The sequence below is a fragment of the Anolis carolinensis genome, chromosome 3 (assembly GCF_035594765.1).
Source record: "Anolis carolinensis isolate JA03-04 chromosome 3, rAnoCar3.1.pri, whole genome shotgun sequence".
Lineage (NCBI taxonomy): Eukaryota > Metazoa > Chordata > Lepidosauria > Squamata > Dactyloidae > Anolis > Anolis carolinensis.
This window is the reverse complement of record NC_085843.1, coordinates 162280725-162300250: the sequence shown is the minus strand read 5'-3', so window position 1 is coordinate 162300250 and position 19526 is coordinate 162280725. Positions and strand designations below refer to the sequence as shown.

At 42.8% G+C, this 19526-nt stretch overlaps 1 protein-coding gene across 2 annotated transcripts in view; it reads right to left on the bottom strand.

The window, feature by feature from the left end:
- afap1l2 (actin filament associated protein 1 like 2) overlaps window positions 1-19526 on the bottom strand; it is a 166118-nt gene that overhangs the window by 20544 nt on the left and 126048 nt on the right. For both annotated transcript variants that reach the window (XM_062975692.1, XM_062975693.1), the window contains exons 7-10: window positions 15823-16028; window positions 13007-13186; window positions 9343-9432; window positions 753-837 (exon numbers count right to left, since the gene is read on the bottom strand). In XM_062975692.1, the coding sequence (XP_062831762.1) occupies window positions 753-837; window positions 9343-9432; window positions 13007-13186; window positions 15823-16028 (561 nt within the window). The remainder of the gene's footprint in view (window positions 1-752; window positions 838-9342; window positions 9433-13006; window positions 13187-15822; window positions 16029-19526) is intronic.

Genomic DNA, 19526 nt, shown 5'->3' with positions numbered 1-19526 from the left:
CGAATTTAGCACCAAGATATCACGATGTATTGAAAACATTGACTACAAAAATGCGTTGGATAATCCAGAACGTTGGATAAGCGAGTGTTGGATAAGTGAGACTCTACTGTACTTGGGAATTCAGCTTTCAGGATTCCATCTTCCCAAAATCTCCAACCATCCTGGCTACAGACTATGCTGGTTGGAGAATCTGGGGAATTTGGGGTCACAAAAGTAACCTTTTCGAGCCCTGCTACAAGTTATATAATAAAATGTAGCAATGAAGTTCTGTGATACCTTTTCTCAATTACAGTAGAGTCTCACTTATCCAAACCTCGCTTATCCAAGCTTCTGGATTATCCAAGCCATTTTTGTAGTCAATGTTTTCAATATATCGTGATATTTTGGTTCTAAATTCGTAAATACAGTAATTACAACATAACATTAGTGCATATTGAGCTACTCTTTCTGTCAAATTTGTTGTATAACATGATGTTTTGGTGCTTAATTTGTAAAATCATAACCTAATTTGATGTTTAATAGGCTTTTCCTTAATCCCTCCTTATTATCAAAGATATTTGCTTATCCAAGTTTCTGCCAGCCCGTTTAGCTTGGATAAGTGAGACTCTACTGTACTTGAGAAAGACAACTAACCAATTCAGTTAATTCAAAACTGACTAGACAATCTGCAAATTAAATTTTCCAAGTGCTCCAGCTTGTGTCTTTTCTTCGGTTAATGCAATAATTACATTCACTTTTTAAACCACTATTACCATCTTTAGTTTCCATCAGTTCTGGGTGACCATCAGTGCTGCTTCCACTTTCTGATGCCACTGAATACCTCTCGGTTGCCTCCACCTGTGAACAAGAGGCAGGAATAAGACACAAAATACTACATTTATATGGGACATGACTTTCTCCGAATAGCTGTAGGAAGGAAGATAAATTCTATCTGAATTCACTGATATTAGGTTTAATTTGATGTTAGGTTTTTAATGCTGTATTAATATGTGGGATCTTGTTGGGATTTTATGCCAATATTTACGAGGGTTATCCAGAACGCAGATTACGTTTTGGAATTAAAAAATGAACAAAGTATAGGAGAAAACATTTACCATATGCAGTTGAAAGCCACACCCAAATGCCACTTCTCAACATAGTCACCATTCAAATCTAGGCACTTATCATAGCAATGAATGAGCTTGGCAACTCCTTCCCCACAAATCTCTGCTGCTTGCATCCTCAACACAGCATTTTGGCGACGATGTGCAGCTGCGGGAAGGAGTGACTCGTCAGCAGTATAACAGATCCCTGTCTATTGCAGAAGCTGTTGCGCAGAAAATGGGGATGGAGGAACTTTCTCAGTCCCTGTGTATCCCCTTGAAAGGAGGGCTACTTAGACATACCAAGCAATCACAAGTATGTAACTCTTGATTACGACAAGATTTCTGACTATGTGACTTGAAATAAACCACCTCTGGAAGTTAATAGCAAAATACTGTTCTCTTGGCAGTATAAAATAATAGCATTCCTTTCTAAGTACATTTTTTTGTGTGCTGTTAGTCCTCTGGGAACAAAAAGGAAAACTGTTATTTCTTACCTTAACAATACAAGGTAGCAGAAGTGGTTTCCTCCCCTATATTTCACTTCAAAGTAAGGGTCCTATGCTGCTCAAAGAATCTTTGTGTTTTGCTGGCTACATCACGGAGCCAGAGTAGAACAGAGCAGTGATTGACTCTAGCCATGGAAGGAAATCTTGCTGGCAGCTGAACTAGCCCTAATCTCTGATACCCACATGGTGGTTTTGAAAAAAGATACCATAGGCTGTTCCAGCTTCACTATGGATTATTCAAAAAAGCAAATTAGAGGAACTGAAATATTTTAAGAGTAATCGTGTATTTTTAATTAAATGTTATTTTCAATGTTCAGCATAATTTTTCTGGATTAGGATCATGGCTTGGTCAGTTCTCCCCCAGCTTCAGTTCTGCACTCTGTAAATCAGTCTGGTTTTCATCTCTGGAGTAATTTATCCATAAAAAAGGTAAAGGTTTTCCCCTGATGTTAAGTCCAGTCGTGACCGACTCTGGGGGTTGGTGCTCATCTCCATTTCTGTGATGACTCATGGGCCATGTAGTCCCGTTCCTAGTACTGTTGTGAATGATGAAGAGGAAAACTTGGGTTTTCCACCATTTCAGCCAGAAAAGGAACTATCCCAGCCAGAAATTGAGCCTTTGCACCTGCAAGAGATTTGTCTTCCAGAAGTCTGTCAAACAAGCCCCGAGCCAAAATCTCCCCCGTTTTCTCGCCATGATTTTTGTAAACAACAGAGGGGAGTTCAACAGGCGTCTCGCAGGAGTGCTAGGATAGCTGCTAAGCATTCAGCTGATTAAGCCTGCTTTCCATGGGAAACTTTAAGGAGTCATGCATCTGGACTCAGAGAATAGCTTTCGTTTCTGGTTCTCCAGAGAACTGCTCTTTGGCGGGAAAACTAGACCCTATTTAGGTGTTTTGCCCACGGAGGGATCTTGCGGAGTCAATTCGTCAGCTACCGGAGCAGCGTGTGTGGACAGCTACTCCTGCTTTCAAGCCTTTGTTCCTGTTTCAAGCCTTCGTTCTCAGCCTTGTTTTCTCCCCGGATCTTGCCTTGTTTCCAGGACCTCGCCAAGTAATTACCACGGATCTTGTTCTTGCTCCTCGTTTCCTTGTTGCCTTGAATCAAGCTTTGTGTGCCAAGAATCAAGTTATTTCCTAGCCTTGCTCAAGTTCATGGACTAAAGGACCTTGTCATCTCCCCTCACTTGCTTGGCAAGTGAGAGTTTCGGTTATTGGATTACAACTTTGGACCTTAATATTTCATATTGGACATTGCCTTTTTGGACTAATATTGACCTTTCCTGAAAGGTCTATTTCTGGACTATTTCATACACTTGCTTTTATTAACTTTATATATTCCTTCAATAAAGATATTAGATAGAATCTGGCCTCGGTGTATGGTTATTGGTGCTCTGCAGCCTGGGTCGTGACAGTTTGACTCCGCCACCTAAGCACCAATTAACCTAGGCCAGAATGTCTACCGGAACCGTGCCGGGTGGCCAGCCACTCAGCTACACCATCGACAAGGACGAAGTGGACCGCATCCGTGACAAGCTCAATGCGCAGGATGGGGAAATTAGGGGTTTGAAGGAGCGCGGAATCCATCTCCTGGCCATGGCGTTGCCAACCAAGTTTTCCGGAGAAGCTTCTAAGGTTCATGTTTTCCGTCGCCAATGCCAGGCTTATCTAGAGGCCCGTGCTGCCGAGTTTCCCCAAGAAGACATCAAGGTGGCGTGGATTTACAGTCTCCTAGACGGGCCAGCGGCCAACTGGGCGACGGCACTGTTCGACCAAGTCTCCCCACATCTAAGATCAGCGCAACACTTCTTGGACCACCTTAAGGCGACTTGGGGGATCGAGGACAATTTGGAGGCAGCCGGCCACAAACTCCGGCGCCTCTCCCAAGGAGACAGACCCTTGTCCCAGTACATAGCCGAGTTCCGAGTGCTGGCCCATAACACCGGCTGGAACGATGTAGCCCTCAGAGGACAATTTCGGGAGGGTCTCAACATCGAGATGCTGGAGGAAATCTCCAAGGTGGATCCTCCACACTCTCTTGAAGCACTCATTGATCAATGTTTACGAGCCGAAGTCATGCTTGCCAACAGAAAGCAATGGATCCGAGGCCAGAGCGGTAGAGCTGGGGTGAAACCTCCCGCTCCTACCGGCGTCCAGCCGCGCCCAGTATGGAGACCCCCGCCACCAGCCCCATACCCCAGAGGGAGTGAGGAAGTGCCGATGCAGTTGGGCAATGTGCGTCCCAGATTAGATGCCGCCGAGAAGGCCCGCCGCCAACGCCTAAATCTCTGTTGGTACTGCGGAAACGGGGGCCACTTTGCCAGAGAGTGTCCAGCCAAAGGGAAGCCCGCCACTCGTCTGGCGGCGGCGTCCTCCACGGAGACGAAGACATCTGAGGCGGCTGGCGCGCAGCCGGCGGGGGAAGCCAGCGACCGGGCGTAGAGAGGCTCGCCAACCCGGTCAAAAACCCCACTCAAGAGCCGCCAACCGGGGTCCTATTTCTCCTAGTGGTCACCTTGTGGTCAGTGAAAAAAGGACCCGTCATGGTCCATGCCATGATAGACTCAGGAGCCACAAACAATTTCATTGATAGAGAGTATGCCGACTCTCTGGGATTACAATATCATGACTTCAAGAACGCCCGGGTGGTGCAAGCCATCGATGGCCGCCCCCTCAAGACAGGTCCAGTAAGCCAGTGGTCGGAACCCACCAGAATGTGGATAAGGGAGCACATGGAAGAGATTTCCTTCTTTGTTACCGAGGTACCCCACTTCCCTGTGATTTTGGGAATTCCATGGCTGACACTCCACGACCCAAGCATCTCCTGGTCCAACAGAGAACTGCAGTTTGCTTCAAAATATTGCCAAAACCATTGCCTAGTAGCCAAGGTCTGCCATGCCACAGACGCTGAACCCATTATCACCTTGCCCAAGAAGTACTCAGAATATTGGGATGTATTCAATGAAAAAGAAGCCGAGAGACTACCCCCACATAGACCTTATGACTGTGCCATTGACTTGGTGGAGGGGGCCCCGATCCCGCGAGGACACCTCTACTCCCTGACTGAACCAGAGCAAGAAGCTCTCAGGGAGTTCTTAGAGACAAACCTCCGCAAGGGGTTTATTAGACCCTCTCAATCCCCAGCCGCTTCCCCAGTGATGTTCGTGAAAAAGAAGTCAGGGGACCTACGCTTGGTGGTGGACTATAGAGCATTGAACAATATCACCAAGCGAAACCGGTATCCCCTGCCTTTGATCTCGGACCTCTTAGACCAGCTTCGAGGGGCTAAGGTTTACACCAAACTGGATCTTCGAGGAGCTTATAATCTAGTTCGCATCAGGGAAGGGGACGAGTGGAAGACTGCCTTCCAGACTAAATTCGGTTTATTCGAAACCCTGGTCATGAATTACGGTTTATGTGGAGCTCCCGCAACGTTTCAACATTTTGTCAACGATATCTTTCAGGATTATCTAGACCGGTTCTTGATCATCTACCTGGACGATTTTTTGGTGTTTTCTAGATCACAATCAGAACATGAGAACCACGTCAGAATGGTGTTACAACGATTGCGGGATCATGGACTTTATGCCAAGCTGGAAAAATGCGCTTTTGATCTACAAGAGGTAGATTTCCTGGTTATCGTGTCTCGCCACTAGGGCTCACCATGGACCCGGCCAAGGTAGCAGCAGTATTGGAATGGCGGGCGCCAACCAACAAGAAAGAGGTGCAACGCTTCTTGGGGTTCGCGAACTACTACCGCAAGTTCATTCCAGACTTTGCCCGCTGGTCTGATCCAATCACCAGCTGCATCCGAGGGAAACAGCCTTTCCGCTGGACAGAGCAAGCTGAGAAAGGATTCCAACAACTAAAGAAATTATTCACGTCACAGCCAATCCTTCAGCACCCAGATCCTGAAACCCCTTTTGTCGTACAGGCGGACGCCTCCGATGTGGCAATTGGAGCGGTACTCTTGCAACCAGTGGGAGAGCATCTTCACCCTTGTGCCTTTTACTCTCGTCAACTGACTGCCCCAGAGAGAAACTACACTATTTGGGAAAAGGAACTTTTGGCCATAAAGGCAGCCTTTGAAACTTGGAGACATTGGTTAGAAGGGGCCAAATTTCCCATTGAGGTCCACACTGATCATCGGAATCTAGAACATCTAAGAACTGCTCGCAAACTAAATCAGAGACAACAACGCTGGGCTTTATTCTTTGAGCGTTTTGACTTCCAAATCCATTATGTAACCCCAGCCCAGACCAAGCAGGCAGATGCTTTGTCACGAAAACCGGAATATGCTGCAGGGCGCAAAGAGACCTTTGAGTCCCAATTGCTGCAGCCCGAGAACTTTGCCACGCTCACAGTGGGAAACACCAAATCCACCCCAATTGAATCTACTCCCTCAACTCCAGGGCCCCTTTGTGCTCAGGAAATCAGGGCCAGTCAACAAGCAGATGCCTGGGCTCAGGATCAACTTCGCCAAGGACTACATTTTCCCTTCTCGCTTAAGGATGGGTTACTTTGCTATAGAAATCATGTCTACATTCCCCCAGGACCGGGTAGAGAAAAGGCACTTCGTCTGTGTCATGACTGCAAGCCAGCAGGGCATTTCGGACTATTTAAAACCATGCATTTGATCCTAAGAGATTTCTGGTGGCCTAAGATCCGCAAGGATGTGGAAAAATATGTCAATACCTGCCCAGTATGTGAGCGCTCCAAGACAAGACGGGAGAAGCCCTCAGGGCTTCTGCATCCCCTTCCTACTCCATCTCGCCCATGGGAAATAATCTCTGCGGATTTTATCACTGACTTACCACCTTCCTGTGGATTCACCACGATCCTAGTGGTGGTGGACCTTTTTACCAAGTTAGCCCATTTCATTCCCTGCGATGGCCTTCCCACGGCCAAAGAGACTGCAGATTTATTCCTTCAGCACGTTTTCAGATTGCATGGGTTGCCCAAGAGTTTGGTCACAGACCGTGGGTCCCAATTCACCTCTCGTTTCTGGAGAGCACTACAAAAACTATTGGGCATAGACTCTCGTTTATCTTCGGCTCACCATCCACAAACGGATGTGCAGACATAGCGCACCAATGCCACTTTGGAACAATATCTTCGCTGCTATGTAAACTACCAACAGGACAATTGGGCTTCCCTGTTACCGCTGTCAGAGTTTGCCTATAACAATGGTGTCCAGGCTTCAACTAAAGAAACCCCGTTCTTTGCAAACTACGGCTTCCATCCACGTTTCTTCCCTTCTGTTATTGAAACCTCAGAGGTTCCCGCAGCAGAGGACTGGCTGCAAGAACTCACAGCGGTGCAACAACTTTTGCTCCAGCAATTAGACCAAGCCAAGGAGGACTATAAACACCACGCGGACAAACATCGCCAGTCGGGCCCCGAAATCAAGGTAGGAGATCGGGTTCTTCTGTCCACTCGCTTTTTGCCCTCCCATCGCCCTTGCCGGAAGTTAGATGCCCGTTTCATTGGCCCCTATCCAGTGGTGGCGCAACTTAACCCCGTGACTTTCAAACTCCAACTTCCGCGCTCTATGCGCATTCATCCAGTGTTCCATCGCTCCCTGCTCCTTCCGGCGGATGGTGTGCGCCCTGATGCAGACCGGCCGGCCCCCACTCCTGTTTTGGTGGATGGGGAGGAGGAATTCGAGGTTCAGGACATTTTGGATTCTCGCTTTCACCGCCGCCGCCTGCAATATCTCATTGACTGGGTGGGTTTTGGCCCCGAAGAACGCTCTTGGGAAGACGCTTCCACAGTCCATGCCCCCGATTTAACCCGCCGCTTCCATCTGACCTATCCCGCCAAGCCGCGGCCTCGCGCCTCGGGGAGAGAGCCCTATTTTGAGAGGGGGCTTGAGGAGGGGGATAGTGTGATGACTCATGGGCCATGTAGTCCCGTTCCTAGTACTGTTGTGAATGATGAAGAGGAAAACTTGGGTTTTCCACCATTTCAGCCAGAAAAGGAACTATCCCAGCCAGAAATTGAGCCTTTGCACCTGCAAGAGATTTGTCTTCCAGAAGTCTGTCAAACAAGCCCCGAGCCAAAATCTCCCCCGTTTTCTCGCCATGATTTTTGTAAACAACAGAGGGGAGTTCAACAGGCGTCTCGCAGGAGTGCTAGGATAGCTGCTAAGCATTCAGCTGATTAAGCCTGCTTTCCATGGGAAACTTTAAGGAGTCATGCATCTGGACTCAGAGAATAGCTTTCGTTTCTGGTTCTCCAGAGAACTGCTCTTTGGCGGGAAAACTAGACCCTATTTAGGTGTTTTGCCCACGGAGGGATCTTGCGGAGTCAATTCGTCAGCTACCGGAGCAGCGTGTGTGGACAGCTACTCCTGCTTTCAAGCCTTTGTTCCTGTTTCAAGCCTTCGTTCTCAGCCTTGTTTTCTCCCCGGATCTTGCCTTGTTTCCAGGACCTCGCCAAGTAATTACCACGGATCTTGTTCTTGCTCCTCGTTTCCTTGTTGCCTTGAATCAAGCTTTGTGTGCCAAGAATCAAGTTATTTCCTAGCCTTGCTCAAGTTCATGGACTAAAGGACCTTGTCATCTCCCCTCACTTGCTTGGCAAGTGAGAGTTTCGGTTATTGGATTACAACTTTGGACCTTAATATTTCATATTGGACATTGCCTTTTTGGACTAATATTGACCTTTCCTGAAAGGTCTATTTCTGGACTATTTCATACACTTGCTTTTATTAACTTTATATATTCCTTCAATAAAGATATTAGATAGAATCTGGCCTCGGTGTATGGTTATTGGTGCTCTGCAGCCTGGGTCGTGACAATTTCTAAGCCAAAGAGCTGGTGTTGTCCGTAGACACCTCCAAGGTCATATGGCCGGCATGACTGCATGGAATGCCGTTACCTTCCCGCTGGAGCGGTACCTATTTATCTACTCACATTTGCATGTTTTCGAACTTCTAGGTTGGTAGGAGCTGGGGCTAACAGCGGGCACTCATTCCGCTCCCGGGATTTGAACCTGGGACCTTTCGGTCTGCAAGTTCAGCAGCTCAGCACTTTAACACACTCCGCCACCACCAGGGCGCAATTTATCCCTAAAGACATCATTATTCCAATTTGTTATTTGCTTTTATCCATAAAGACATCATTATTCCAATTTATTATTTGCCTTTGTCTGGTAACTACAAGGATATAAAAATGACCATCTCAGAATCATTATTTGTATCATTCTTTCATCTGGATTTGAACAGGACTAAATCTGCACACCCAGTGGTGCACCGCTGAGCTCCTGAACTTGCTGACCAAAAGATTGGTGATTCGAATCCTGGGAGCAGGGTGAGCTCCCATTATAACCCCCAGCTTCTGCCAACCTAGCAGTTCGAAAACATGCAAATGTGAATAGATCAATAGATCAATAGATAGAAATGGAGATGAGCAACACCAATCGAGTCGGACACGATTAGATTTAATATCAGGGGAAATCCTTTACCTTTACTAAATCTACAAGCTTTCTATAAAAACATTTTTTTCCTCAGAATAAATATTGTGGATAAATAAGTGTCTACAAAAGAAGTGCTCATGTTAATGAATGGAATGGCAGCTGTGTGGCATACCATCTGTGCTTCCTTTGGTGAAAAGGCTGGATTTCTTTAAGTTTCAAGAATTCTTCTGTTTCAGTGATGACAGTTACTTCTCCTTTACAAACACACATTTAAAATAAAAATAATACAATGCAAAGGAAGTTTTAAAAAGTCCCATAAGAGATAAGACATACTTTGGGATAACTAAGTCGTTGGGAGTCTGGAACATACTGATTTCCTTCACCCCACCCATCTGGATAGAGACCACTTGTCTCTTGGATTACCTATATGGAGAAAAAAGAAAACAAAAGCACACTGTAAGCAAATCCTTATCCCATGGAAATTCGTCTCTTTATTTTCCTTTTCTTATGTGTTTAAAGGCATGTGTTTAACTCACATACAGCTCCATTGAAATGTGGTTTCTCTTGGGAAACAGGCAGATAAATGGAGCTCGTTCAAAAGGGTCTGGCTAATAAAGGAACTGAGAATAATTATATAAGCAACCCACAAAAGAAAGCATGGACAAATTGTAAACTTGAAAGGCAATTCTTTCTAATAGCAGTCCCACGATATTATGTCTAGCATGGGATTCTGGAATCTTTAGTCCAAAAAGTAGCTTTACAAGGCTTTAGCCTGATCAGTCACCATCCCAAACAAAGTAAAGCTAGCTTTTAAAGCACTTATCAGTATATACTCCAGGAGGAATACAAAACATAACAGAGAAAAGACTGGGAACCCTTTGTAGCATAAGTTATCTAAAAACTTACTATAATTATTTTAATCCCCAAGCCTTACTGACACTTCATAATTTCTGAAGATCAAACAGATCTGAAAAGGTCCATCGGCAGAGCAGTGAGCAGGGAAATTATCTGAAATGTAAACTACTTAGAGAACCAAGGCTCAAATCATTTAACTTAAGTCTCTTGGTTACTGCTCAACCAAAATTCAGATCATGAAATCATGAAATCTCTCTACTCAACTTGCCAAACAGATCCACCATGCAAGAAAGAAAGTATTTTAAGAAATTTCTCCTATAGAAAATGGAATTCAGGAGGATATATATTTTCCCATTCTACCACAGATACCTCTTTGCTATATATATATATTGTTGTGAATGAGTCTTCTGAGGCTGTGAGTAATAATGGAGGGATCAGGAGAGGAAGGAAGAACCCTCCCGAGGAGGGCTCGCTGGAAGATTTATACAGGAAGAGAATCAGGGAGATTGATGAGGAGTCTTCTGAGGAAGATTCATGTGGGGACTTGCGAGGGGATCTTGAGCTGGAAATGGATGCTGAGGAACCAGTGGTGACAGAGGAAGTTGGCATAGATTGGGCATGGGCTCCGGAGGATCTTGGGGAGGAATCAGGGTCCATGGATGCTGTAAATGCTGGAGAGGCTTGGGTATCTTCAGAAGCAGATCCCACATGGTCTACCTGGAGGAATAAGGGTAGTTCCATAGGTGTGGATAGAGTTGGGTGTGGGCAGGATGATCTTGATTCTGATGAGGAGTTTGGGACGCCTGATCCAAGGGCGTTGACTGTTTGGAGCTCAGATTCTGATGAGGAGTTTGGGACACCTGATCCAAGGGCGTTAGAGGTTTGGACTCCCAAGGAAACCTAAATAAATTGGGGATGTTGGGTCACTATGCTTTGCGTGTGGCAAGGTGTTGCTGGGCGCCATTGGGTTTCCTGTACGTGATTCTGAAGACTGGCTTGGGACTTTGCAACAGATGTAAGTTTGATCGGGGTCATTCTGCAACTGAGGGCTGGAATTGTGTGGGTTTCCCTGGACTGCACTGTTATTACTATTTTGCATTAGCTGCTGTTCGCCTCCGTTGTCTTGGCTCTTTGTGCCATTCCATGACGTGGACCTTCTTGTGACGACTTCACCCCTTGGACTGGAATTCAACTCGGCTTATCTCTTCGCTCCCAAACTCGGCTTGGCGTCGTTCCTGTCTTTGTGGCTGTCTACTGTTGCTGACTACTGGCTTTGCTTCCGACCCTGACGCATTCTCCTTATCCCGACTTCGGACCGGCTTGACTACATTACAGCGTTCTGCTCCTTTAACTCCGGGCTCGGCGTTTATCTCTGCAGCGGTTTGCCGCTAACTCTTCAGCGTCTTCCAGTTTCGCTTGTTTTTGCCGCTCACAGCAAAGAGCTTTTTAGCCCGGTTTGGGTTCTTGTTTCAGTTTGGAATCGCTGTTGTACTTCTGGGTTTTGGGAAAGTTTTGGGGGCTTCATAACTGTTTGCCTTTGTTTGTTTTGCCATTTTAAGCCCGTTTTGAGCTTTTGGGCTGAGTTCAAGTACTCTATGTTAAATCCGGAGTATATCTCTGGTTAATCCGGATTATATGCCAATTAATGCTTTTGCCGTTTTTCCTGCTTTGACTGCCTAATAACACTGGAGATTAAGTGTTTCAAGTCTCTGTTAATTTACTGAACTATTTTTGGACTATTACTTTAATAAACTATATTTTGGCTCTCAGTTGGCGTCTGACCTTTGACATATATTTGTTGCCATTTAGTTTAGCTTCATTTGAATCAATGCTTTTATTAACCACATTGCTAGCAAAATTCTAAATATATTAATAAATTAATTCAAGGAAATAGCAATACATCCTAATTACCAGCAAGATAATTATGTCCTAAACCCCAGCACTGATATGAATTATGTTGTCTTATTTTGTTCTCACACATGAGAATGAAACATCTCAAAAGACTTCTCCTTTCTAGATGAGATTATGACCTTTTGCAATTTTTTCCAAAGGTTATTCATATTTTTGTGAAAATTATTTTTCCATAAAATCCATTGTATATTATACAAATTATAGTGACCTAGTACAAAACTTTGTATATTACATCAGTACACATTTTAACAGGGAAAATATCGATTCTGTGCAAAATACATGACAGAGAGTAATTGAATTTTTCTGAAGTCTGAAAGAGTGAAACATTATTAAAACAGGTGCAATCTTCTTATGTCAGGGTTCCTTTTGTCATGCAAAACATTTGACTATTCTTATATACCTTAGTACCAACTATAGTAGATTCACTGAATCAGTAAGATTTACATACATGTTTATTTAACATTCAGAGGTTGATTCAATTGGCCTGCTCTATATTAGATTATCAATTGAATTTTAACATTTTATTAGTTTTATATTAAAGGCTGTATACTAAAGGCAGTATACTATCCCCATAAATAGATTATATACTCTTCCTTACATTTACTTTATTAGAGCATTTTAAAAAAAATCAGCCACATTAACAACCACATACACCTTTGTGCGTGCTCAGAACTCATAACCTCAATTTGACAACCATGACTACATTTCCTCTATAGTTCTTGCAATAACATATAATCACACATTTCTACAAAATGTGTTATACAAAAAAGGATGCGGTAGAATCTGCCTTTAAAAAAACACTGGGCAATACTGCGTCTTGTTAAAGAAATACTTCATTTATCCTTTCCCTAAAGCAGTGGTTCTCAACCTGTGGGTCCCCAGGTGCTTTGACCTACAACTCCCAGAAATCCCAGCTAGTTTACCAGCTGTTAGGCTTTCTGGGAGTTGAAAGCCAAAATATCTGGGGACCCACAAGTTGAGAACCACTGCCCTAAAGAGCTAGGCTGTGATGTTCCCCATCTTCCCACAGGTAAAGAGGATTTACTTGGATATACACTTAAATTAACTGAGAACCTCAAGCAGAGTAGTAGCACAGTGTTGTCACTGAGAAATTCTGAACTTGTTGAAGCCAAACCTTAATTTTTCTGCTGGCAGGTATGAATATAGGGCATGGCATCTAAACAGAATGAAGGGAATTCCAGAAGTTCTTACAAGAGAGTGGTCCACTCACTCTGAGCCACTGTTCCGCCTGGTCCTTACTCTGCAAGCCCAGGACAATGACATCGGCATTCATTGGGATGATTTTCAGTTTATGTTCTTGCTTCCTCACATTCTTCTCTTTGTGGATGACACTGCAGCCCAACAAATTAACATCCAATTGAGGGTTGTGGTCCTTGGAAGTCTTGTAGCACTGGAAGCAGAAACAGAAACTTAGCTCCATTGAAAGAAATTTGGATTGTTGTCTAAAATCTAAAACTTAGAATAGTTTCCTTTTTTGGACTACAGCTCCAAATATTGCATATATGTTATAGCTACTGGCCATGGTGGCTTGAGGTTTCTTGGAGTTATGATCCAAAAACAAAACAAAATTTTCATAAGCTCCACTAATATCAGAATGACTGGTCAGATAGGGTTGCTGTTTAAATCATGGAATACAGCGCTCGTACTGCAAAGTAATTATGTCTTTAAAATTGACCAAGAAAGCCATGAGTTTCTGAGTGAGAAAATCATTACTACGTATACCCACATGAATGTGCACACAGGAAGGTAACATATTCTTATGACATTTCTCTATTACAGTGATTCCCAACCTTTGGGTCTCCAGGTGTTTTGGACTTCAACTCCCAGAAGTCCCAGCCAGCTTACTAGCTGTTAGAAACTATGGAAGCTGAAGTTCAAAACACCTGGAAGCCCTAAGGTTGGGAACCACTGCTCTATTTGATGTCAGTACACAAACAAAATGGTTGGACTACTAAAATGAAATTAAAACCAAGCACCCAACAAAGAGTGAACTCCCAGAATCCTCCAAATCTCAGGGTCTGGGGATATGCTGGCTAATGGATTCTGAGAATTGTAGTCCCAAGAAGTAAATTTTCCAGACTTTAGATAGATGTGTTTTTTTTACACACTGAAAGACTCTGTTCTGAACCATTTTGAATGCCCATATAAGTACAAATTTCTAGGTGCATCTCAGACATCTTGAATGCATATTAGGTGAAGAAGGCATGGCAGTAGTATGAAGTATTTTCGCTACACATACTATGGCAGCTTTCCATTAAAGCAGTGTTTCTCAAACTGTGCTCCTCCAGATGTTTTGGACTTCAGCTCCCACAATTCCTAAAAGCTGGTAAGCTGGTTGGAATTTCTGGGAGCTGAAGTCCAAAACACCTGTAGGAACATAGTTTGAGAAACACCGCTCTAATGAATCACACCAAATAGAAGAGATCCAGGTTCCTTTCTGCATAGACCTGTATCAGTTCCTCTGCCCAAGCACCTTCCTTGCAGGTGTATCTATTTATGGAAGCTTTTTAGTGCTGATCATTACTACTGGATGATGTTGTCTTTGGCCCCTTCCACACAGCTGTATAAAATCCACACTGAAATGGACTATATTGCAGTGTGGATTCAGATCATCCAGTTCAAAGCAGATATTGTGGATTATCTGCCTTGATATTCTGGGTCATATGGCTGTGTGGAAGGGCGCTAAATTTCCTATTTGTGGGCATTCCAGAAGTATTTGGTTGACTGCTGTGGGAAACAGAGAGCTGGGCCACATGAGACTATGGTTGAAGGGTGGAATACATGGTCAGTCTTGGGGCAGACTTTTGATCAAATATGTATAGCATAGCAGTTCTTGTGTTGTATTATTTATAAATAATAGTAAATAATTCTTTATTTATACCCTGCCACCATCTCCACGAAGGGACTCAGGGTGGCTCACAGAAGCACTTCAAGTACCGCATATAAGCAACAGTTCATAAGCATATAAACAGCAACAGAAGTATAAAAACAACATACATAAAATCCCATCTGATAAAATTGTAAAACACAGTAGAAGCTACGAATAAAGTTGGCTATCTGCAGTAACAAATCAAAGTGCGAAGTGACGCAATTGGTGGATCCTCAAAACTGACCATAGATTACATACGATCAAAGGCCTGTCTAAAAAGCCATGTTTATAAACTCACCTGAAAGGCTTGGAGAGTGGGGGATAACCTAATATCTCTAGGAAAGATATTCCAGAGCTGGGGAGCCACCACCAAGAAGATCCCTCAATCTCGTCCCCACCAACTGTACTTTAGATGGTGGTGAGACTAAGAGAAGGGCCTCCCCGGCAGATCTCAAAGCCTGTGCCAGTAAATAGAAAGAGATGCACTCTCGAAGATAGGTTAGACCAGATTACATGTATAATCTTGAGGAATTTGTTCTTCCTCTAATTTTTTGAAATTATTATTATTATTATTATTATTATTTGAAACACAACAAGATGAGTCCACAACAGACACTCTGCTGGCTGTTGTACTGGATCACATGCCGGATACTTTCTAAGTGTCTAGGGCTGTGTGATGTATCGGTGAATAATGTGTGCAGATCCCAGTAAGGTGGCCTTCTGCAGCTGGCAGATGGTAATTTTGTCAGCACCGATTGTGTTCAAGTGCAGGCCAAGGTCTTTAGGCACTGCACCCAGTGTGCCGATCACCACTGGGACCACCTTGACTAGTTTGTGCCACAGTCTTTGCAATTCGATCTTTAAATCCTCATATCGTGCCAGCTTTTCTAGTTGTTTCTCTTCAATCCTGCTGTCACCTGGGATTGCAACACCAACAATCCATACTTTGTTTTTTAACATGATCGTGTGCATGAGGATGTGTGTTGGAACACAATACTCCTTACCTCCTAATCATATTATTATTATTATTATTATTATTATTATTATTATTATTATTATTATTATTATTCCACTTTTTCTCCATAAGGAGACTCAAAGTGGCCAATTTTAAGAAATAAATTCATTTAGAGAACTCATCTGTCAAATCAAGTTCTTACCAACAATCTGTTATCCTTAATCACACAAAGCTGCTTGGCCCACTGGCCCAGCCATTTCTTTCTCCAGAGGAAAGCACAGATCCGGGCATCTTTCATGAGTTCAATGGAAGCTTCAGGGGAAGGCCACTGGTGGGGAGCTGACTTGCCTTTAGTGTTCTCTTCCTCATCATAGGATTCATAGGAACTGCTGACTGCTTCTCCATCATCTGCATCCAAACGGGTAGGGGAGAAAGGACCAACACACACACTTCTTGGTGACAAAGCAATATTCCATTATTCACTAAGAAGTTGGAGAACACTACAGAAGTATGACACGCAACAGCACAGAAGAAAAACAGAGTATGAAATCTTGCAAAATTCAAACAATGAGAAGTTGCTCCCTTCATGCCATCTTTTCTTATGCCTTGTCTCTCACACCACTTGGACCAGCATGCACAAGCCAGATAAACATTACAAAGAAAGGACTGTATCAGTTATATTATGTATGTGATAATTGCAACCATCTTGTAAGTATCAGAATATGAAAAGTACACTTTTTTGGTTTTGGATTCTGTTGAACAAATAGTTTCATTTTCATCACATGTCAGGAAATAGACTGAGTCTGCAAAAGATTATTCCTACCAACTTATTTCTCTCAGCTAGGCTCTAACCTGATTATAAGATCTCTGCATGCTTGCAATTTTTATGTTCATGTTTGTGAATTTTCTTTAAAAATCAAGATGCAAACAAAAGAAGCAGAAGTTAGCAATATAACAGGACAAAAAGTGTGCTAGTATCTGCTCATTTTTTTTCATGTCAGGAGCGACTTGAGAAACTGTAAGTCGCTTCTGGTGTGAGAGAATGGCCATCTGCAAGGACGTTGCCGAGGAAATGCCCGGGTATTTTGATGTTTTTACCATCCTTGTGGGAGGCTTCTCTCATGTCCCCGCATGGAGCTGGAGCTGACAGCGGGAGCTCATCCGTGCTCTCACCGGGTTGGATTTGAACCGGCAACCTTCAGGTCAGCAACCCAAACTTTAAGTCAGCAGTCCTGCCAGCACAAAGGTTGCATCCATTGTGCCACCGGGGGCTTCAATGTTGCTCTTTTGAAACAACCTCATACTGGAAGTGGTCAAAGGATCAAATGCAGTTCAGTGTCATCCTAGATCCTGTCATCAATTGTTTCTGATCAACTCATATTCTTGCTTATGACAAAACAAATATTGTCCTAGATCTGTATCCTACATCTGAGCTATTGCCTGAACCTCCTTATTTTCTGCCAGGATCTTCAAACATTTCTTAAAAAACAGGGAAATTTGCACACATCCTCGTGCACATTATGCACTTTCCATAATTCTCAGGTTCCCTTCTTCTCTTTTGCTCAAGATATTAAACTCAAGATAATAATTCAATTAAAAATTTAACAATAACATTTGTTATGTGTTCACTGATGTCTCTGAATGTGTTTTTACATGTATTTGTCTTAATTTTTGCAAACTATCTTAAATCTTATTTCTACAGAAAATCTGGGATATAAATCAATAAATGGCAATGACAGTGGCACTCAATGTATGCCTATGAATGTAGAGCATCAATTGCAAACCTTCCGGTTGCAACATTATGGTTTTGTCAATTGCTTACAAATTTGCTACTGGCCATCTCTAAATGTCAGATCATCTTAGGAAACACACCAACCATTTCCATATAATTTTTTGAGGTGGAAATCTATATATCAAGACAAAGCAAAGGAAGTAAAACAAGCAGTGTTGGGGTAACCGCATTTTGAAGACAATCAAATGAAATGCGGCTGGAAAAGTGTGGGTGGGATTCTGGAGCGAGGGGTGGGCGGGCTGTGACTTAAAGACTATTAAAGTGTATTTATTATATTTTAACCTATCTTTTACCTTAATCCACACTGTGTTTGTTATTTAATTACATTTTATTTTTTATACAATAAAGTCCACTTTTTAAACTACAGAAGAGTCTCACTTATCCAACATAAACGGCCTGGCAGAACATTGGATAAGAGAAAATATTGGATAATAAGGAGGGATTAGGGAAAAGCCTATTAAACATCAAATTATGTTATGATTTTACAAATTAAGCACCAAAACATCATGCTTTACAACAAATGGATAGAAAAAGCAGTTCAGTACACAATAAAGTTATGTAATAATTACTGTATTTATGAATTTAGCACCAAAATTTTGCAATTTATTGAAAAATTGACTACAAAAACATTGACTACTAAAAGGCAAACTGCCTTGGATAATACAGAACCTTAGATAAGCGGAGCTTGGATAAGCGAGGCTCTACTGTATGTCCAAAGTGTGGGATTGTTAGCCGCCTTGAGTCTCCATGGGGTGAAAGGAGGGTATGAACAAGTAAATAATAATAATAATAATAATATTCCTGTTACTCCCTCTTCACATTTTTAAAACTGTCTAAAATAGCTTGAATTACAGCAGCAGTGTTGGCCACATTTGGATGCTGCATTAAACCGTAAGTTAACACAATGTTGGAAATGCCTCAGAATTGATCATGCAGTGGTTATGGATGATGAGAGCCATAATCCAACATTTGGAGTACTATAGGTTTCCATTCCTGATTTAGTGGGATCTCAATGAGCCAGAATGAGTCTTTGTCCTGTATGCTCCATCCTTCTCCACTCTCCTTTTGGATTGCACATGAGAAAGAGTCTAGAAATGTTTATCTCAATTTTTACTTAACCACAGCTTGTTATGACAGAACTATGGTGTGTCCGAAACTTGAAACCAGACCCTGTACATTTGGATTCTTTTGGTACAGTCTATCAATGCAGATGGCACCATGAATTGCCTTAAGTAATAAGAGATGCTTGCAAAACCATTTTTGTAGCCATACTTAAGGAAAGAGTGCGAACAGATGAAGCTCACAAGCCTGTATCTCAATCAGCATCACATTCAATTATGATTTAGTTTGGTGCCCAGATGTAGTCAATGGACTGTAGTATGAAAGCTAATTCTTTTAATACTGATTTGCGTGGTCTTTTACAGTTTGTGGTAAGGCTCATTAGCTTATTACTGGTGCTCAACATATATTCACAAGCTGATGGGTACATTCATGGAAAAATTATGCTGGAATAAGACACTATTAAGAACCTCACATAGAAATTCTGGTCATGGAAATACAATCAAGTGGAAGATGACTGATTGTGTTCTCTCCAGAAATCTGGAGTGAAGTTGTGTATTTGCCAAATCATGTAACTACCATGCTCCATGCTCAGAAAATAATACAGAACATCCAATACTTTTTGGTGAACTATTCTTGGACCCAAGCATGCAACTTGTCTCTAGCTGTCTCCTGAAAGGTGAAAATCCCAAGTTACATACTTCTTTAATCATCTGGGTTATGTTTGGCAATTTAACAACTAGGAGATATATTGCTTGCTTCATTTCTAAGAACAAACCTGGACTTGTTCAGCTTCTTATCCAAATAATTATTTTAAATGTGATCAAGAACTTCGATTTTACAACTGGCCTACAGAACATCTTGCTGGATCTCCTGCTTTGAGAGCCTCCTTCAGAGACTATCAGATGTTTTCTATACAGGTGGAGAAGCAAAATCCTACAGGGAGTGTGCAAGCCAATAATGTTTCAACTGCAGCTTCCAGAATATCAAATGAAAAAAAGGTACACACTGACTTATGTTTTGACCATGGAAACACTTGGATTTAGGTAGACATC